The sequence below is a fragment of the Jaculus jaculus genome, chromosome 9 (assembly GCF_020740685.1).
Source record: "Jaculus jaculus isolate mJacJac1 chromosome 9, mJacJac1.mat.Y.cur, whole genome shotgun sequence".
Classification (NCBI taxonomy): Eukaryota; Metazoa; Chordata; class Mammalia; order Rodentia; family Dipodidae; genus Jaculus; species Jaculus jaculus.
In genome coordinates, this window is record NC_059110.1 from 13,939,802 (window position 1) to 13,961,213 (window position 21,412).

Consider the following 21,412-nt stretch of genomic DNA (forward strand, 5'->3'; position numbering starts at 1 on the left):
TCAAGACCTCATGCTTGCATGGCCAGCATTTCTACTCAGTGAGCCATCTTTCCAGGCCTGTCATTTTCACTGTAAGGTATGATAGTCCCCACCTTAATTCTCACATGAAAAGAGAACTTTTTTTAAAAAAAAAAAAAAAAAGGAATTTTTCATGTTCCCACTAACAAATTTCCCCTGTTCTATTTCAGGACATCCTCTTGATGAAGGGTGAAGGAGAAGTGGAATTGAATATGGCTATTGGCAAGGGGGAACAGGCCTTGAGAAGTAGCAACGAAGAAGGTCAGCAGGCGATTCGGGCCCAGCTGGAGGTGCTCAGAACTGTGTGGGCTGACATCATGAGCTCTGCAGCCCATGCACAGGGGTACGCTGTCTGCTCATAAGGTTACTAGTCCAAATAAAACATCGTGTCTTTGCAAGATGATGTAAAAGTGCTGACATAGCCTGTGGTAAAGTTACCAAGCACATTAATTTAGCTCGTCGTCAGCATGCCAAAGCTTTGCTGGCATTATATTTCCCATGGGGGTAAAGACTGGCATGGGTACATTAGCTTTTTTTGTTTCTGTGTTTTCTTTCTGAATTATTTTTATCTCATGGAATCTTGCATATAGCATGGACTCAGGAAAATACCTCCTTACAGGGAGCCTTTAATAACTTTTAGCTTTTAAAAGGCATAGACAGGGAATTGATTATACTTTTGGCAGCTGTCAAGTTTCAGTGTAAATCTATTCCCCAACCAGAACCTAGACTGGGATTGGAGGAAGTCAATAGAGTATTTCTGCTTATCTCAATGATAAGGAGATCTAGTCATTTGGCAGCTGAGGCTCAGGGAGCTGACCTTCTATAAAAAGGAACATTTTGCAGCTAACCATCCCATTCAGCAACCTCCAGACCTGTGGAAGCACTGCCTGACTTCACATATATGTGGAATCTGACAGAGGTTCACAGTAGAATGTGGGTTATCTGAGGCCAGGGAGAGTGGCAGGAAGGAGAATGGGGAAAGATTAGTTAATGGATCCAGGTAACAGTCAGATAGGAGTAAGAAATTTTACGGTGCTATTTTGTCCCAGTAAGTAACAGTTGTGTACTGTACATTTCAAAAAGCTGAAAAAAATTACAATTAAGTTCTCACTACAAAAAAATGACATATATTTGTAAAGACATATATTAAACCTGACTTAAAACATGTGTGCCATCTATCAAAATATAATGACTCCATTTGTACATAGTTTGTGTTATTTTAAAAATATTATGTTGTATTTATATAATTTAGAAAGAGAAAGAGGGAGGGAGGGAGGGAGGGGGAGAGAGAAAGCGAGAGACACAGAGAGAGAGAGAGAGAATGAACACTGTAGGACCTCCAGGAACTGCAAAAGAACTTCAGATGCATGTACCACCATGTGCATCTGGCTTACATGTGTTTTGGGAATCGAACCAGGATTTTTAGGCTTCATAGGCAAATGCCTTAACTATTAAGCCATCTCTCCATCCCCAAATGGAAGATTTTTTTATCATCCTTTCTCTCTTCTTAGATTATTTATTGATATCTGCCTGGATTGTTGGACAAATAACTATCAGTTATAACTAAATTAGACTGAAACACATCAAAATCCATATTCTGTAAGCTACATGCTATGAAACCACTTAAAAAGTAGATGCCAGTACAGATGACCAAAGGATGAAAGCTCATAGCAAAAAAATCATAATAGCTATTCTTTGCAATATAAGCAGTGATGGTTACACCTAAACCTTATATGGTTTTGTTTGATTACATTTATTTCTTGGCTTTTCTGTTAATATGGAATATGGGTAGTGACTCTGAAGACAGACCAGCTCTGCATGGTAGAATGAATCTTAGTGATCAGCAAAGAGAATGTAAGGTTCTGTGTGGCTCTGCTATTCTATAGCAGATTGCTGGAGCATAAATAACTTCCTGGTGCTTGGCAGTAGGCCAGCTTTGTAAGTTTTAATAGGAGAGTGGGTGAGTATTGTCCGAGGTGTTATCATGAAAGGCTGAGCACAAGAAACAGATTCAGAGCTCTGGCTCATCTATTCCAACAAGAAGCGATGTTCAAAGCAGCAGCAAGGATTACATGATTGAAGTAAATAATGAAACAAAACAAAATCAGTTTTGCCCTTTAAAGGCACAAAGACTAGTCTAGCAGAATACAGTCCAGTAAACTGACACGGATCGTGTTAAATATGTTTTCAAAAGATACTTGGGGACAGCATAGGAATGTGGTTCTGTGTGGCATGGATTCCAACATTTAAAAAAGTCTTTGGGCTGGAGAGATGGCTTAGCGGTTAAGCGCTTGCCTGTGAAGCCTAAGGACCCCAGTTCGAGGCTCGGTTCCCCAGGTCCCACGTTAGCCAGATGCACAAGGGAGCGCACGCGTCTGGAGTTTGTTTGCAGACGCTGGAAGCCCTGGCGCGCCCATTCTCTCTCTCTCCCTCTATCTGTCTTTCTCTCTGTGTCTGTCGCTCTCAAATAAATAAATAAAATTTTTTTTAAAAAAGTTTTTTTAAAAAGTCTTTCAGGAAAGGAGAAGATGCTAAGCTATATAAAACGAGGTTCTCACTGAGACAAAAGGGACAGATAGAGCAAATGATGGGTATTTATTTACTGTGTGGTCCCAACTCCAGAGTCTTACCACATTTACGAGGGAGGCGGGGCATTCAGCGAACATGAGTGCAGAGTAGTTCCCGGGGCTCAGGTTGGAGGTCAGTGGCCGCTCACTAGCATGGAAGAGGCTCTGCGTTTGAGTCAGAAGGGAAAGAAGAAGGAAAGAAGGAAGGGAGAAAGGGAGAAAAGGAGGGATAGGGAGAGAGAGGGAGAGAGAGACTGTGAAACGCAGCAACACAATCTTTGCTTTAGCCCAGTCCGTAAAGCATCTTATTTGACTGTTTTGAAACCTGCTTCCTTTACTATTACATTTGTGACTATTTTTCATAAACATACTGAACCTTCATTCATTTGTGCACTTAATAGAATTATGTGGGTACTGGGGAATCTAATCTGGGTCCTTAGGCTTCATAGGCAAGTGCCATAACTACTAAGCAATTTCTCCAAGCCATTTTTCCCTGAATGCAATTATGGTTATTATGTGTTTGTATGTACATCACTACCTGAAAATCAATCCCATGATATTATTTAACTAGGAAGGATACCTTGAATTTTGAATTCCAGTCAATAAATAATTACCATATAGATTTAGTAATTTAAACTAAGTACAGGAAAATTAAGAATTAGTATATTCTAACTGGAATTAATTGGTATTTTGTTATTTTTATTTATTTATTTCAGAGAGGGAGAGAGAAATTGGCAGAGAGAGAGAGAGAGAGAGGTTGGGAGAGAATTGGCATGCCAGGGCCTCCAGTCACTGCAAATTCCTGATGCATGCACCACCTGTGCCTCTGGCTTATATGGGTCCTGGGGAATCAAACCAGGGTCCCTTGGCTTTGCAGACAAACACCTTAACTGCTAAGTCATCTCTCCAGGCTCTAAATGGAATTTAATTGTTATTCTGGTACTGTGTTTTCACAACCACAATATATTCTATAAACTAATCCATGTAGGTAAGGCAATTAGTATTCGGAAGAGGCATTTACAGATGTGTGTATGACTGTAGTGTCTTCAAAGTTTAGTGTATATATCTCTTGTTTGGATAAACTGTGCCCTCATTTTGGTGGATCAAGAGTTGAGTTTCTTCTTAAATTCAAAAATATTTTTATCACATATAATTGCATTCAGGGAAAAATGGCTTGGAGAAATTGCTTAGTAGTTATGGCACTTGCCTATGAAGCCTAAGGACCCAGATTAGATTCCCCAGTACCCATATAAGCCAGATGCATAAGGTGGCACACACATCTGGAGTTCATTTGCAGTGGTTAGAGGCCCTGGCATGGCCATTCTCTCTCTCTCTCTCTCTCTCATAAGTAAATAAAATAAAATATCTTTAAGAATATCATAGACATATTGACTTAGCAATTAGGCTTTGGTACAGAAACCAGAGTAACTCACCTTATAATGTACCTCATTAACTCTAGCAACCTGGAGTCTGTGATTAGCCAATGGAATGATTATGTAGAGAGGAAAAGCCAGTTGGAGCAGTGGATGGAATCCATGGATCAGAAAGTCGAGCATCCCTTACAGCTGCAGCCAGGGCTGAAGGAGAAGTTTTCCCTGTTGGACCACTTCCAGTCCGTTGTCTCCGAGGCAGAGGATCACACGGGAGCCCTGCAGCACCTAGCGGCCATGTCCAGGGAGCTGTATGAGAAGACCCACGATGAGTATTTCAAGGAAACGGCGCAGGAAGAACTGAGGACACAGTTTCAGGATATAATGACAGTGGCCAGGGTGAGTGCTTTTACCAAGAAAAAAAAAAAAAACTTCAAAATGTAGGTGAAGAATAAAATATGGGTAAAATTGCTTGATGTGGCTGCCGATATATATGTGTGTGTGTGTGTGTGTGTGTGTGTGTAAATAGAAATCTATATACACATACATACACACATTGGGAAAACAGAAAGGGGGAGCTAACTGGGGGAGGAAAGGGAGTCAGTTGGGGGGCATGGTAGAGGGCACTAGAGGAGGGGACAGATGGCAGCAGCATATATCAGGGGACAAATGTCTGAAACAAATGTATGAAGAGGCCCTGATGGAAACTATTGCATTAAAGCTGATTAAAAACTAGTAACAAAAAGATCATTCTTCATCTATACTGGCGAATACCCATGCATTGCTCTCTCTCTGGAATCTTGGGATTATTCTTTATATATATATATTTTTTATTTGCTGTTCTTACGTACATCATTAGTGAACTCACCTGCTTGTTTTGCAAGCCTGACCATCAACCATGAGCGTTTTACAATCCCGCTGTTATATTAAACTCAAGTCTCAGGTTTCAAACATGTATGAAGTTTTACATTTGTTCCTTATTTTCTGATTCTCGAAAATATAGACTGTTTCATATGATACCAAGAATTTTTGATGCTCTGTATGAATCTCAAGTTTCCTCCATAGTTTTCCTTTCTACATATCTGTGAAAGTTATAGAAATCAAGTGAAAGTTTGCTTTTCCTTACTTTGATTTTCCTATTGATACCAACTGTTGTCAGCATATGTTCCTTCATCCTTTTTTTTTTTTAAAGTAGAAATTTTGTACGGATACATATCATATGGTGACACCATCATTCTCCTCCTCCCTGCCCCCGCTGCACGGAGGCCCCTCCTTAGTGGGGGATAGCTGGTGTTCACCGCGTAGTTGTAAGTTATGAGTTGTTAGAGCGTCAGTCTGTCGCTGTGGGAGGAGCTATGTCTCTGGCTATTCCCTCCCACCCTCTTTCCTGCCCCTTTTCCACAGACTTACCTGAGCCGTGGGGGGTCTGCTTTAATTCTGCTCTAGAGCTGAGTTCTCAGCAGCTTCTGGGTTTCTGTTTGCTGCGTTTTGTGTGCCCTTGAGTGTCTGTCTGCCTCACCTGGCCCAGGTCATCAGGCTCGCCATGGAAGCAGTATCCTTGCTCGTACGGCCAGTTCCTCTGTGGCTTGACCTCAACAAGCTCATTTTAAATGCCAGCCCTCACGCTGTACATCATGCTGACTCAAGTGACTGATCAAACAATAAAAGTTACAATAATTGTGATTTTTTTTATAAATTAGTAAACATAGGAAAAAGGATTGTTTCCTCACAGCATTGCAGTCTAGTTTATATGGCTTCTTTTGAAAAATATTAAGCTTAGGGAATTCAAAAACCAAAATATAGAGATACAGGGAGACTTTGATCAAAACTGTCATGTTGCCTGATTTCATGTTTGCCATGATAATAATGACTGCTAAGGCCACCTATTCTTCCCTTACTAGGAGAAAATGAGGAAGGTGGAAGAGATTGTGAAAGACCACCTCATGTACTTAGATGCTGTCCAGGAATTCACTGATTGGCTCCACTCAGCCAAAGAGGAACTCCACAGATGGTCAGATGTGTCCGGAGATTCATCAGCCACCCAGAAAAAGTTGTTGAAAATCAAGGTCAGAAAATGGGCTGTTTGTACGCTACACTGTATCGCGTATTCTTCAGCGATCAATGGGACACTCGTGGCTAGGACGTGGTGGACGACATTCTGGTGTGAGATTGTTTCCTTCCTAGTTTTGGTGATGTTTACTCCTTCACCTCTGGGTAATCCTAAACACAAACAAGATTCAGGAAAACAAGTTGAAAGAATTTATTTACACTTGTGAGTAAAGTGTGGCATTGTGCTTGCTTCAATATCTACAATGTGCTCGTTACAGGAGGGTGCGAGACTGAGAACCACATCCCGCCCCGCTGCCCTCACTGGCCCAGCGTAACCTGAGCGCAGGGTGGGAGGTCGGTCTTTGTAGCTAGAGAGCCCAGGTGCCGTGTCTCATCTCTGCCGAGGCCCACGTCACTTTGTGCACTGTGGGTCTCTGGTCTACACCTCTTAACTGGAAATTAAAAAAAAAAAAAAAAAAAAAAAAACGAATTAAAATATGCTCTGAGAAAACCAGCCCCAGAGAGTTGTTTGGCAGGCTAACTTAGGTCCAGTATCTAATATTTAACATAATGCCTGGTGCCTGCAATACTCTGAGTGACTAAGTGGCTGTGGGGACTAAGGTTGAAGGGCCCTGGGTGAGCTGGGCATGGTGTCACATGCCTGTAATGTCAGCTCTCAAAGATACTGGCAAGAGGACTATCACAAGTTCAAGGCCAGCCTGGTCTGTGTAGTGAATGCCAAGCCAGCCAGGGGTACATACATAATGAGACACTATTGCAAAAATGAATGAATAAGTTAATGGTGGATATCAAGTCTTAAGATTAATAAAGCTCAACATCTGAGGAAAATAGGTGCATGCAGAGAGAAATCATTATAGAGGGGGAAACCGGGGAATTTCAGGGATGATGGATAGAATTTGAACCATGAGGTGGAGATAGTCATGAATATACATGCCATTAGTTGGGTTAGGAAGCTGAGTCGAAGGCAGAGTGATGAACATCACCGGCTTGTAGTTTGTAGTTGAAGGTGTTAGAGAGGTTGAATCCAAGACCAGTGTTCAACAATTCGAACACAGAGTGCTGAGCCAAAATCCAGGCATACTCAAGGTCTAAAGGAACTGAAGGAGAGAAAGGGGGAAGGAGACAGAACAGCGAGAGGAGAAAAAGAGAGTGAAGTTCAGATGGAGAAAGGTTGTCACCAGGGCCCTGTGGAGAATGAAGGTTGCCCACTTGATTGGAGAAATGAGCTCTTTAGTAGCCTTGAGAGCCATTTCCACTGGTGGGGGAAGTGAGGCTCAAGGCTACATAGACTTAGCAGGAGAGGAAGAGGAGATAGCAGCGATGGATTAATGTCTTGGAAAGTTAATTTGAGAAAGCAAAGCGATTCTCCCCCCCCCCCCCCGCCCATGTAGTATATGTGGTGTGGTGTGTGTGTGTGTCTATGAGCCATGTACCCATATGTGTACATGTGTGAGAGCCTGTGCCCCAGGGGAACACGAGGTATATTCCTCTATCACTCATGCACATTTTTCCTGCAGACAGAGTTTCTCACTGACCCTGGACCTTGCAGGTTTTGCAAGCCCGAGTGATTTTCTGTTCTCAAATCCCTATAGGACTGGGGTTGCAGGGGTACGTGGCCACACCGGGCTGTTTCTGTGTGGACCGGGGAATGACGGCTCAGACCTCTCAGGCCCTCTCAACCCGCACGCTTGTGTGGCAAGTGTTACTACCTGCTGAGTCATCTCCCTAGTCCCAAGATAATTCTTTAACAAAGACTGTTTTGGAGGTTGTCAAAAAGTCTCTCTCTTCCTACTGCTCCTTTCCCCCTCCCTCTTTCTCTTTTCCTCCTTCTTCCTCTTCCCTTTCCCTGCCTCCCTTTCTCTTCTTCCTTCTCCCTCCCTCTTTTGCTTTCCCTCTACCTCTCTCCCTACCTCCCATTCTCTCTCCGTGACCATTATAAAATAATTCCCAAAAGGTAGGAGGATACCTAAAGGAATTAATAGGAAAAAAAATGAAATTTGGGGCTGGAGAGATGGCTTAGTGGTTAAATGTTTGCCTGTGAAGCCTAAGGGCCCTGGTTCAAGGCTCGATTCCCCAGGACCCATGTAAGCCAGGTGCACAAGGTGGTGCATGCATCTGGAGTTTGTTTGCAGTGGCTGGAGGCCTTGGCATGCCCATCTCTCTCTTTCTCGCCCCCCACCCCTCTCTCTCTCTCTCTCTGTCACTCTCAAATAAATAAGTTGATTAATTAAAAAGTGGCATTTTCAGCTAATATTAAAAAAATTAAATTTGGGAAGGAGTAAGTAATGTCTATCAAAGACTATCCTGTAGAAGTTCAGGTCAAGCCTTAATATAGGCTAGTGAATAAGGAAAAAGCTTTAGAGAAAATAAAATAGTACAACGCTATCATCTGTCCTTAAATGCCATGGCCACCACAGTCTCCCAAGGGGTAATCTCCCAGAAGAGAAAGCTCTGAAGTAAAACATATGCATGTATGAAGGTGTGAGTGCATGCACACACATATAGATAAAGTTTTCAAAGCTCAAACACAAGACCGAAAAGTGTTCTGTAATAATGATGCCCACATTCACACTGGCATCAGTGGAATTAGTGATCACAAACATTGTTCTATTTTCATGCCAAAGAAAATTGAGCTGATGGCTAAGAGAGGATGTTGGGAAACGGATTTTTGACAGTTTGTGCTACGTGAACTCCAAATTTGAAGTAGTTCACATACGTCATTTAAGTTTTAGGATCCACATGTCAGACATGCTACTTTCCAAAGTTCCTTTTCTTTATCAAAGCCACTAAGTATTAGATGTACTGATATGCAGAGATGGATTTCAGAATTGCAAGGCTGAGAAAAGCTGACTGTACATATTTAGTACTACCCGTGTGTAAGGACACATTTACCCATGCGTAAAATCACATTTCATGTGATTATGTGTTAGAATACCCTATAATTAACTTTGGAACTGCAAATGATTTATACTCAAATGTGGCTCTGTTGTACATAATTATGAGAAGACAGACTTATTTCAGGCTAATTAAATGAAGTACAAACCATACATACAGATTACTTAAAATACACCTTATGCTTAACATAATTTATGAAGCATGAATCACTTCTAATGTCTCAGTTTTTCTCTTGTTACTTTGTAATTGATTTTCTTGGAGATTTTTTTGGTTCCCTAATAATCATCTTTTCCTTCTACTTAGTCCAGTGGTGAACATAATTTTGTATGAATGCTAACAACAACTTGGCTTTAGCAATACATATGTAAACATATAACCACCATGGAATTATTTTAGCAAAGAAATGTCCTTGAAATCATCTCTCTTCAGAAATGCTGGTAGTTACCTACTCAACAATGCGTATTTTAATTGCATCATATTACCCTTTACATATGTGTGCCTTAAGACTGAAAGCAAGTTCTAAATTGTCATTCCTGGTGAGTTTGTTTTCCCCCTGAAGGGAAAACATTAGTAATAAATAAACCAGCCTAAAGCTTACTTAACATTTAATTAAGGCAGCCTGTAAATTATTGATTTTAGTGGCTATAAAAATGCTTTCTTAAGGTACTAAATCATCTGAGATTGAATACCGTTCATTCTTTGATTATAGTGGGTTAACCTGACTCTGTGGAATGGAAATGTGATTTTTAAAAAAAAATTCTATTTATCTGTTTGTGTGTTTTCATGTGTGTGTGTGTGTATGGATGTGCTAGGGCATAGTGCAGCTGCAGATAAACTCCAGACAGACCTGGTATGTTGTGCATCTGGCTTTACATGAATAATGAGGGCTTGTAGGTTTTTCAAGCAGGCACCATTAACCATTGAGCGATCTCCTCAGCCCAGAAATGTGATAAATGACACCATCCTGTGACAAATGATGGAAACAGGCTAAATACATGTTTAGCATGTCATGTTTGATTGTCAGTCCACTTAGGAAGAGATAGGGATTTTGTGCTTTTTTTTTTTTTAACTTTAGGAGCTGTACACTCCAGGCAAATATTTAAGGACTAACAAAACACTTTCACATATTAAAACGATGGCTGCTTTCAGGGGGCCCAACAGATTTACTTTAGGACAAGGAGACTTCCTGGGTGATTGTGGCACCATCCTGGCACTTACAGGACTGGATCCTTGCTCCTATAACTTGGGAGCTGGTGGATGCCTTGGCTCTGGTTCCTGGCCCACACTGCTCAAACTTCCTCGCAGGACAGTTCCCTTCTGCACACACTTAAAAAAGAAAAAAAAAAAAACTTGCAGCCCCAAGTGACTCACCGCCTCCTTGGTTTCCATGGTGATATTCCATTACAGGAGCTGATAGATTCCAGAGACATCGGGGCAGGCCGCCTGAGCAGAGTGGAGTCGCTGGCCCCGGCAGTGAGACAGCGCACAGCTGCCAGTGGCTGTGAGCTCATGCGCGCCGAGATGCAGGCCCTGCGCGCCGACTGGAAGCACTGGGAAGAGAGTGTGTTTCAAGCCCAAGGCAGCCTGGAGACCGTGGTCAGTGAAATGGCCCTCTCGGAGCGAGAATTCTCAGGCCAGGTGGCCCAACTCGAGCAGGCCCTGGAACAGTTCAGTGCCCTGTTGAAAACCTGGGCCCAGCAGCTAACCCTCCTGGAAGGCAAGAATACGGATAAGGAAATAGTGGAGAGCTGGTACAAAGGACAAGTAAGTTGCCTTTCTGTTTTCTGTTGGTGGATAAGCTCAATATTTTTGGAGCTCTCATGTTTACTAAAAAATAAAATAAAATAAGAAATAAATGTCCTTGCTAACTAAGAACACGTACGATTCACATTTGGAAAAAGTGTGTATCTAATTACATTTGAAAGTGAGGTCTTTTTTTTTTTCTTTTCTCATCCATTAAACATGGGTAAAAATTAACATTTTCAGGGAAAACACCATTGGAAACAATTTCAGTGGAGACATTTTACTTTCTGATGGTGTAAGAGTTTGCAATACTGTATTCAGCCATTCAGCCTGGAAATGGCCTGTGGGCAGAGGCATAAATAGACAGAGAGTCATAGCTGTTTTCTTGCCAGTTAACTATTTCAGACAAGGCAGTGATTGAATTTATAGCTTTGAAAGACACATCTGATAATTGACTGGAGCACAGCTGATAGTTTTCACGGTGACTGGCTTTTCTATATGTGGTTTTGACAGCTAAACTCGAATTAGTCCGTTAATGTTGCATTAACACAAGTCCTCTCTCTAGCTCACTGTTTGGTTCCCGGCTATTACTTTTAAACTTAATTGCCAAATCTTTTAGAATACAAAGAAGGGGAGTAAAAAGGGGGGTAGAGACTTAAAAATGTTTCTTTCTGTCTTTTTTCATTCCTTGGTACCTTTGAGACGCTTTTGCATACTCGCGGGGCTTTGGAGCTCTGAGTCACGGATGTCCTTAAGAGGAAGTTGAGTGAAGTCAACGTCTCTGCTTCTATTTATGTTACAATCATTTCAGAATAGCTGCGGCCCGTTAGGAAATCATGTAGTATTTCCAGCTTTGTCTTGTTTTGAATCAAATATTTGAAACACCCATCCCACACCGTAAACCAGATCTTTGTAGCTATCACTGGGTGCTATTTCATTTATGTTTGTTAGTTGTTTTTACTTTTGCTTTCTTCATGCTTTTCTTAACCATTGGGCTAATGCACCAGGGGAAAGCATATAAATTAGCTCTGTAGAATGGTATACATCAGTTGGAAATGGTTTCATGTAGTTCGGTTATGAAAAAAATTAATCATAATTTTTTGTTGTTGTTTTTCAAAGGAAAGGTCTCAATCTAGTTCAGGCTGACCTGGAATTCACTGTGTAGTCTCAGGGTGGCCTTGAACTCACAGCCATCCTTCTACTTCTACCTCCTGAGTGCTGGGATTAAAGGCGTGTGCCACCACACCCAGCTTAGTCATAATATTTGTGGTTCATTTTGGTTTTCTTTCTTTCCATTCCCTTCATGAGTGATTTTTTTTTATTAAAAAGATATAGTTATATCTAGATTGTATTATTATCTTCAATTATTATTATCTCTTACATTGATACTATTCAGAGAAATAATGGGAGAGGGCTATGAAGTTATACATGATTGCCCTATAGTAACTGTCAGGTTTCAGTTGTGCTAAGTTCACGGTGACAGGCAGCCATTCCTTAGGTCCACAGCTACATTTAGCTGGCTATAAGGTTAATGTTCCTGAGGACAATAATATATGGATTATTAATAGGCCATATTTTATTTCTAATCACATTAATTTTATCTTTGTATTTAGATAATGTTTCATATACAATGATTGTATAATGAAATATTTATAAAATAATGGATTTTTCTCAGGTTGGTTCTGACAGGAGCCTCTCACAGTTATGGAAGTACTGTCATTGCTGTCAGTCACAATAACCATCAGGAACTTTCATAAGTATTTGTTTTATACATTAACAAGGCAATGCTCAAGAAATCCTCTAAAGCAAAAGTGAACACCTACAAACTACATAATGTAATGTTAAAAAAAAAAACCTGTTTATTGTGGTTACAGAATTCATTTACTTTAAAAGTTATTGACTACTAATGTTGGAAAGATAGGCTTTTTTTTTTTAGCTATGCAAAGAAAAAATACATTCAGGCTCACCTGCATATGATGTATATAAGCTAATGAAACATTTATGAAGAGCAAGGTTCTTCTGAAAGGCTTGGTTTAAATTGTGCATGAGTTTTTAAATGTAGAGTTTTGGTTTAATGCTCTTCACTTTTAATGTCACGTAATTAATAATCAACCTACTTGAACATCAATATTGTTTAATGTTTTTCCTAGATGGTAAATTATTTTAGTTCTCACAGTGTTCTGCCTTAAATGAAATGTTCAATATGGTGTAAAATAGTTGTTCCTGGTTTAGCAGTTAGAATTTCAAAGATAAAATATCTAGTTACTTGGTATGAATTTTGTAAGCACGTGTTTTTGAGGGCTTTGAGATGGAGGTCAGTGATGGAATGCTTAACTAGTATGTTTTGCAAGGCACACAGAAGAAGAGAAGACAGAGATGGGAAGGGAATAGGAGAAAAGAAAACTGAAACAGTTATTTTAGAACCTCTAGGCCAAACACTGAGCTAAGTAATGAGTGGACCAGCCAGGAGAACCTTACCCTTGGTCTCATGACCACAGTCTGGGCTGACAGATAAACATGAAACCAGCCAGAGCACTCACTGTGATGGTTACCTGTGAGATGCCATGTGTTCTCGGGGCATGGGCAGCCCAAGGAGGCAAAAAAAAGGCAGAGAATCCCATGAGGAGCCAGGACTTGAGCTGAATCCTGAGGCCTGATTACAACTTGACCAGATGCAAGTGGTGGAGACAATGCCAAGAAGTAAACTTGCTGGAGAAACAGAAAATGTGGGAGAGGAAAGTAGTGGAGCAGGTGTCCACTTAAGAGGCCATTGTGCTGTCAGAGAAGGAATAGGGAGAATGAATGGGCAGATACAAAGAGGCTAAATCTTCAAATAGATTAACCTGGCTGTGTTTGCCATGAAGTGAGGGAGGAAGAAATGGGAGAGGCAGGATGCTGTGGAACTCTTCCTGAGGAGATGGGAACAAACACATGTTCATTCCAGTCAGGGTAACAACAGCAAACCAAGAAGATTCCACCTAAGTCTAGCTTGGTGAACCAACCAGTTAAATGGAATCTTTTACATGAGAATGGGTGAGAGGTTTCTAACACAAGTGTGAAGGACTCGCAGGTATATCACAGAAATGTCCATCCCAGCATGAGGGACAGCTCCCTGGAGCTCCTGCCCGACTTTCAGGCAGTTCTATTGGAGAACATCACTTTTCCATTAACAATTGCTCTACTTATAAGATCTCTGGGAGGGACAGTGTGGTCCTTGTAACTTTGTTTTTGTTTTTAATTTAATTTTAACCATTTTAATTTAATTTTAATACACTTTGTATGGACACATCATGTGTTGGTACCACTATTTCCCTCCTCCCCTGCCCCCATTCGACTGAGGTGGTAACTTCCTGAGTCTTGTTTCTTTAGCTTCCTTAGTCATCCCCCCCCCCAGCCTTTCCCCCACCACTCTGAAATGGAATGTCTCAATTCAGAGGAAGTAATTGCATAGTAAGTCTGATTGACATCACCTGGAAGATCGTGGTGCCATTAATGAGTCTCTTTCTTCAGTTAAGCTCGGAGCTCAAGTGTGAGATTCTTTATGCACAGGATAGTGCGCAGCATATACTTGGCACGGAGCAGACATTTAGCAAGGATTTCATGACTCCATAGATGACCCTGCGAAAAGTCTGAGCTGCTAGGTCAATTGGACCTATGAATTATAAGAATTTGTTAACCTTAGTTAACTGTATGTTCTACATAAAATAATTTTGTGCATACAATTTAATATAAAATAAATGTTGCTTTTTCTTGAAATGATCTTTCTCTGCCTTTAAACAACACAAACATATCCCATTGATCTATTCAGGTCTTTCTGAACAAGGTTGGGTGTTATCTCTTTCTTCTTATTTTGAGTTGTTTGACTACTTAATCATCTGATAACTTCACTAGAGTTGTCTGTATTAGATGCTAGTGTTTCTTTTTTTTTTTAAATTTTTTATTTATTTATTTGAGAGCAACAGACACAGAGAGAAAGACAGATAGAGGGAGAGAGAGAGAATGGGCGCGCCAGGGCTTCCAGCCTCTGCAAACGAACTCCAGACGCATGCGCCCCCTTGTGCATCTGGCTGACGTGGGACCTGGGGAACCGAGCCTTGAACCGGGGTCCTTAGGCTTCACAGGCAAGCGCTTAACCGCTAAGCCATCTCTCCAGCCCAGATGCTAGTGTTTCTAAGTTGCCTTTGTCATTGCTGCAATGAAGTACTCAGCAAAAGTGACTTTAGGAAGGATGGATTTATGTGGGCTCACAGTTTGAGGTGACAGTCTGTTCTGAAGAGGCAATCAAGAGGCTGCTGGCCACGTTGCATCCATAGTCAGAAAGCTAGTAGAGATGAGTGTGGGTGACAGCTGGCTTCCTCCTCTCCATTTAGTCCAGGACCCCAGCTCACGGGATGATACTGTCCACAGTTAGGCTGGGTCTTCCCACATCAACTACTTTAACCTAGAAGGTCCCTCACTGTCATGCCCAGAGACGTTGCCTAGGTGATTCTCCATCTTGTCAAGTCGTCAAATAAGATTAACTATCGCAATGTCTACTCATGACTAGAAATGTAAGCAAATTACACAACTGCTACCATGTACCACCAGGAATCCTGAAAATAGACGTCATTTTATGACCAAATTCAATGTCTGATTTGTCCCTCACTAGTGATATGTGATATGGTTGATGGATGTAGAGAATGAGGGCATGGAATTCACACCGCTTCTGTGCTTGAACCCTTGCCCTTTCTTAGGAGATCCTGGATGAGCTACAGAAAGCAGAACCAACCACGGAGGACCTGAAGTCTCAGCTCAATGAACTCTGTCGGTTTTCCAAAGACCTGAGTTCATACAGTGAGAAAGTCTCTGGCTTGATAAGAGAATATAATTGGTGAGCATGAATCTTCTTGCTATTCAAAGTAGTCTTTTACTCTGTATTTATTTTGAGTGAGAGTCTCCATATGTTGCCCTTGAACTCCTGAACTAAGCATCCTCTAGTTGAACTCTGGGGATAGCTGGAATCGGAGGTGTGAACCTCCATATTTGGCTTCAAAATATGTTTACACAAAGTAGGGGCTAATTTTCACTTTGGGGTGCTTGCCCGTAGTTCCAGCCACTCAGAAGATTAGTGAGGGTGACACGTTGATCTCATGAGACAGAGATGAGCCCAGGCAACATAATGCAACCATGTGTTAAAAAAAGGTAGATGAAGAAATTAGAGGGTTTTTAATAGTGTGGTTTTAATGATAAAGGTAAGAGTTAAGGGCATCACTAAATTCAGGCAAATGCACACTCTATGAACTGCTGAGTCTGTTAAACATCATTTGAGTCAATTTTATCACTTTTCCCCTTTTGTTAAATTTCCAAATCATCCTTTCAGTCTTTGCTTGCAAGCATCCAAGGGCTGCCAGCATAAAGAACAGATCTTACAGCAAAGATTTCGAAAGGCCTTCAGGGATTTCCAGCAGTGGCTGGTCAATGCAAAAATCACTACTGCCAAATGTTTTGATATACCTCAGAATATTAGTGAAGTTTCAGCAAGCCTTCAGAAAATCCAGGTAAGACCTTTGCCAATGAATACCAACAGTTATTTCTGTGTGTAGTGGATTAATAAGTGTTTCTGGATCTTCTTAAAATTGCATGCATTTTAAAGTTTTGCTTAATAAATTTAGATTCCAAATAACTTTGCCCATGAACCAATTGCAGAGGGTCTAGTCCATTCATATTCATTAATACATGCTATTTAATATATTAGTAGTGTTTAAGTAACAGTGAAAGCTCTTTGTATATAATAAGAACTGTGCCCAAGCACTTTAATTGGGTCTTGTTTTTCATTTAATTTTCACTCTTATTTCAGCAGGAATGTAAGCACATCACTCCCAACAAATCTGTTGTATAAAAGGGTCTCAGTGATCCACAGAGATGGGGTGTGAAATGCCAGAGTTACAGACAGATTTTGTTTGTGTATGTGGTTGTTTATTTATTTATTAGTTAGTTAATTATGTACACAGTATGTATACAGTCATGTTGATACCATCATTAGCCTCCTCCCTGTCCTCCCCCCTCTGCAGAGACCCTCCTCATAGGGGAATGTGGGTTGTGACTTGTAGGGGGGTAGCTGTCAGTTGTGGGTAAGGGACAATGGCTCTGTGCGTAATGTTCCAACATGTGGCTCTAAGATTCTTTCCGCCCCTGCAAATTTCTGCAAATTTCCCTGAGCCATGTTGGGTTCATTTTAGGTCTGTTTCAATGGTGAGGTCATGGGATCCCCGTATGTCTCTGGGGTGGGAGGGGAGAGTAAGGGTGAGGGTGGAGGACACAAAACTGAACCCCAGTGGTAATGGTACCATAAAATTCTACATCCTAAAAGCAGACTAAATGGTTAATTTGTTTTTTATGCTTGTTTTTCCTTCATGAACTACAAGTGAATGGTGCATTTCACATGCCACCTTGAACCTCATTTTGTACATGTAGCAGAGACATTATCTTTTATACACATATGTGTCTGCTTATTTTGTGTACTAGCAGTCTTGAGTGGATGCTTAAAAAGTTTGGATGTGTTGCAAAGGGCATCCAAATATAGAAAGTTAAATGCCCATGAAGTGAGCGGTACTGGAGGCAGGCAGTCAAATATTACAGTCTGTGTCCATTTCAATTTTTTTGAATGTTGCTTGATGATATAATAGGATAAATTTTGCTTTGAAAATGTGTTCCATTTACAATTTTTCCAATTTTGCTTCAAGCAAGGGGGTAGCACTTGGGAACCTCGGTGACCAAGTAATTTGTGTTGGAGAAACCCATATTGCTCTTAAGGACAGTCTTTTATCTTGATGCTCAGCCTCATTCCATGTATGATGTGGCCATCAACTCAAACACATGTCCTGGTGAGGGGCTCTACCCATCTATTTTTCTAATCATAATGAAATGCCCAAGACAGGCTACTTTGCAAAGAAAATAGTTTTATTTAGCTCACAGTTCTGAAGGTTCAAGGGCAAGAACCTGGTAGAATCAGCTTAGCTCTGGTGAATGTCCCCTGGCAGAATGTACCACAGAACAGAAGAAAGAGGCCACATTATCAGGCAGGAAATAAAAGAAGCAAGGGAGCAGCTAAAATTATTCCTTGAGAAGAACTCTCTGATTGGGGCTTGACCCCAGTGGCCTAGGGATCTCCCATTAGATCCCACCTTTTAACATTACCACACTGAGAACCAAGATTCCAACGCATGGATCCTTGGGAGAGTAACCACATCCGGACCTTAGTCAGAGTCCTTTACTTAGAAATGACACAGCATGGACTACCTAGGCTTTTGTTTCTTAACAGAGCAAATAACTTTCCTTTGGTAGCTCCACTTCTTCTCTATTATCTGAAATTATTAGCAGGTATTGAGTCCAGCATATAGAATCTCCTTATGTATGTATGGAGAGGAATTTTTTGATCTAGCCTGATGATAGGAGAACTAAACATATTATAGAACTAAGCATATCATAATATGCATGTTATAGATAGAATGACACGGCTTAAGCCATGAATGTATTCTTCGTAAGAACAACGCCAGCAAACATTCTGTTATAATTATTGATAAACTATGACAGCACTGTCATCTGCTCTATTTAATAATGTTTGTTGTATTGAAACTTCCAAGAGAAGATCTTCTTTATGGGAATGGCTGTGTCTTGGTTAAACAGAGAGTTTGACTTTATTATGTAGTTCTGTGAGTCACGAGCCTGGTTGGGTTTACTCTTGCGTGAGCAGCTAGCATGCTCAGAGCGAAGACACAGCCCGGTCCGTGGGTTACACACGTGGTGTTTACTGTGTCCACCAAGCTCAGATCATCTCACAGCTCTTACGATCTCTTGGCCCACATTTCATCTGCTGCTTATTTTTTCAGCTAATTGATAATAGTGTGTAAGATAGCTCACAGCTGTTAGGGAGGATTAATCCAGAATTTATATAGGCAAATGGAATACATCACAACTTAATTATTAAAGGAGAGGAGATCTAGGTCAATTAATGCGTGTCATAAAAATAGTTTATTTGGTGCTGGGGAGATGTTCGTGACTTAAGCATGAGGGCCTCTTGGGCCAGAGACTACCAAGTTTGACTCACCAGACCCCCTGTAAAAATCTGAGTGTGGCCACACATGTCTTTAACCCAGGCCACTGGAAGCAGAGGCTAGAGAATCAAATCAGTGGAGCTTAATGACAGACAGCAGCTCCAGGTGAAGAGAGAGCCCCCCGTGAAGGAAATACATGGATGTGCAAGAAAGAAAGGCACTTCTTGGTGTTCATGTGGCCTTTGCACACATGCACATGGAACATAAACCTAAATGCACAAATGCATGTGTCATACATCATACACACCCCATACGCCACAACATGAACACACACACACACACACACACACACATACACACACACGTCTGTTTGTTCTCTGTCATTTCACTGAGAAATACACAGAGCTTTGTTTAATCTTCTTGCACCTAATTTTGTATAATTCTTTGTAGGAGTTTTTGTCAGAAAGTGAGAATGGCCAGCATAAGCTGAATGTGATGCTGTCAAAGGGAGAACTTCTAAGTTCTCTGCTGACCAAAGAGAAAGCGAAAAGTATCCAGGCCAAAGTTGAAACTGCAAAAGAAGACTGGAAAAACTTTCATTCGAATCTCCATCACAAAGAATCTGCCTTAGAGGTAAAATACAGCCAATTCCGTGGACATGTCCCGTGACTGCTTGTTGATGCTGATGGTTCAGCCTTGGTTTGAATATAGCGTGAGATTGTCCATGATTTTGTCATCTCCTCTTGCCTGTGAATGGGCAACCGGAACACTGTAAAGTATAGCTCAATGCCCAGAACATGAGGCATTCCAAGGAATAGGATGTGTCCTTGCATAGGGACTGTCCTCACAGACCTGCCCAATTATTCTCTCTATAGGGACAGTTCCCATCACCTGTCAGCCTAGTATTTATTCTTTCATTTTGAAATGCCTCAGTTTTGAAAAGTGTTTGAGGAGAATGAATGGAAATATCCCTGTCAGGCAACAAAGTACCTTGGGTACAAGGGCCTGTGATAATTTATGCAAACATAGGATAGTAGGTGTTAGATGAGAAATTTACAAAGAAACAATGCTTATGTCAATTCATTTCCCTTAAAGACAATCTATTACAGCCATAACAAGTTCTGCCACCATGCAGTTATTTTTTTTCTCCTGAAATCATACCTTTGATTTGCTGATGCTTCTTTCACAAGCACATCTTTTCCTTGGAAAACAACACTTTGGGCTCCTTATTCCGATTACAATCGTAATTGACATAAGAGAGAAAAGAGATGATGATAGGGAATTACTGTCAGACAGGGGAAAAGTCCTCCTTGATAACAGCTTTCTTAAAGTGAGGCACCCCCCATTTAATGAAGTGATCATCACTGTGGGGCGCCTTGCAAGACAGTGATGGTGAATGACCAGGAATGTAACAGGTACCATGAGTGCAGGGCTCAGGCCAGAGGGCAGAACTGGAAAAAATAAAAATAAAAAATAAGTAAAGAAAAAAAAAACAGTGACAGAAAACCTTGGTCTTTGTTGTGGGCTCTTAACATACACACAAATGCAATTCATCTTTAAAGTCATCACAGAATCGTAGAAACTCATGTCCCTGTGTTATGAATGAAGAAATCAGGGACCTGAGCCTGGTAGCGCTTACCCCGACGTGCGTGTCTGATTTTGTCCCTGGCATTATTGAAAACCCTGTAGAATCTGAAGATCCAGATGAGGGACTTTGAAGTGAGTGTGGAGCCCGTGCAGAGCTGGTTGAGCAAGACAGAGGAGCTCGTCCACCAAAGCAGCAATCGCCTCTACGACCTGCCGGCCAAGAGAAGAGAGCAGCAGAAACTGCAGGTGACCGGGGCTGGGGTGGCCTGCCCCGGCCTTGACTCCCTCTGCATGCTGGGAGACCCGGATGAGATGATGTCACCTGAGGATGCACTTGTAGCCTCTTCCCGTCCTCACAGATTCCTGATGCATTTTATGTGGTCTGACGTTTCCTCCCTGTCCCGCGCCTCTCGTGCATAGCTTGGCGACAAGGAAGCCTCCTCCGGGGCACTCCGATTGCTTGCCAGTCTTTATTGTCATGCTCTTCGGGCCACAGCTGTGTCCTGCGCGTGTTCGTCTGCCCCAGCCTCTGAATGTTAACTCGCTTGTGCTTTTCAGTCTGTCCTTGAGGAAGTGCACTGCCGCGAACCTCAGCTGCACAGGCTGAAGGAGAAAGCAAGGCAGCTGTGGGAAGGACAAGCTGCCAGCAAGAGCTTTGTGCACAGAGTGTCGCAGCTGTCCTCCCGGTATCTAGCGCTAAGCAATGTGACCAAGGTAAACGCCTGGCATGTGCCGTGTGAGTGTGATACTGACTGATGTCGTGAAACCGGACTTACCAGAGGGCGTGCAGGGGCCACTCTGGCAATCCCACGGTGCAGTGTCCGGGTCAGCCCTCCCCAGCCTGGAAATTTGAGGATGTCCCCCGTGTTCTGCATCTCAGTGTGGCGCTCTGAAACCACTGAGGGAAGTTGGAAGATGGAGAGCCTCCTTTTAATACTCAAATACCCCAGGGCTTTGATTTTGAAGGGTTAATACAGGAAGGAAAACTTCAGAGATTTTGTTGAAAGGATTCTCAGATTAAATTTCATTAGAAAATATGAACTCAGAAGCAAGTTGAGTTTTATTGGTCTGGAATACTTTTTAATTATTTGCAAGAGGGGAGAGAGAGAACAGTCTGCCAGGTCCTCCA

General features: G+C 41.6%; 1 protein-coding gene across 6 annotated transcripts in view; it reads left to right on the top strand.

The window, feature by feature from the left end:
• Positions 1-21,412, top strand: part of Syne1 (spectrin repeat containing nuclear envelope protein 1) — a 290,715-nt gene that overhangs the window by 21,684 nt on the left and 247,619 nt on the right. For all 6 annotated transcript variants that reach the window (XM_045158726.1, XM_045158729.1, XM_045158728.1 and 3 more), the window contains exons 12-20: positions 189-361; positions 4,045-4,354; positions 5,857-6,021; positions 10,328-10,684; positions 15,397-15,533; positions 16,023-16,200; positions 19,147-19,329; positions 20,386-20,529; positions 20,842-20,997. In XM_045158726.1, the coding sequence (XP_045014661.1) occupies positions 189-361; positions 4,045-4,354; positions 5,857-6,021; positions 10,328-10,684; positions 15,397-15,533; positions 16,023-16,200; positions 19,147-19,329; positions 20,386-20,529; positions 20,842-20,997 (1,803 nt within the window). The remainder of the gene's footprint in view (positions 1-188; positions 362-4,044; positions 4,355-5,856; positions 6,022-10,327; positions 10,685-15,396; positions 15,534-16,022; positions 16,201-19,146; positions 19,330-20,385; positions 20,530-20,841; positions 20,998-21,412) is intronic.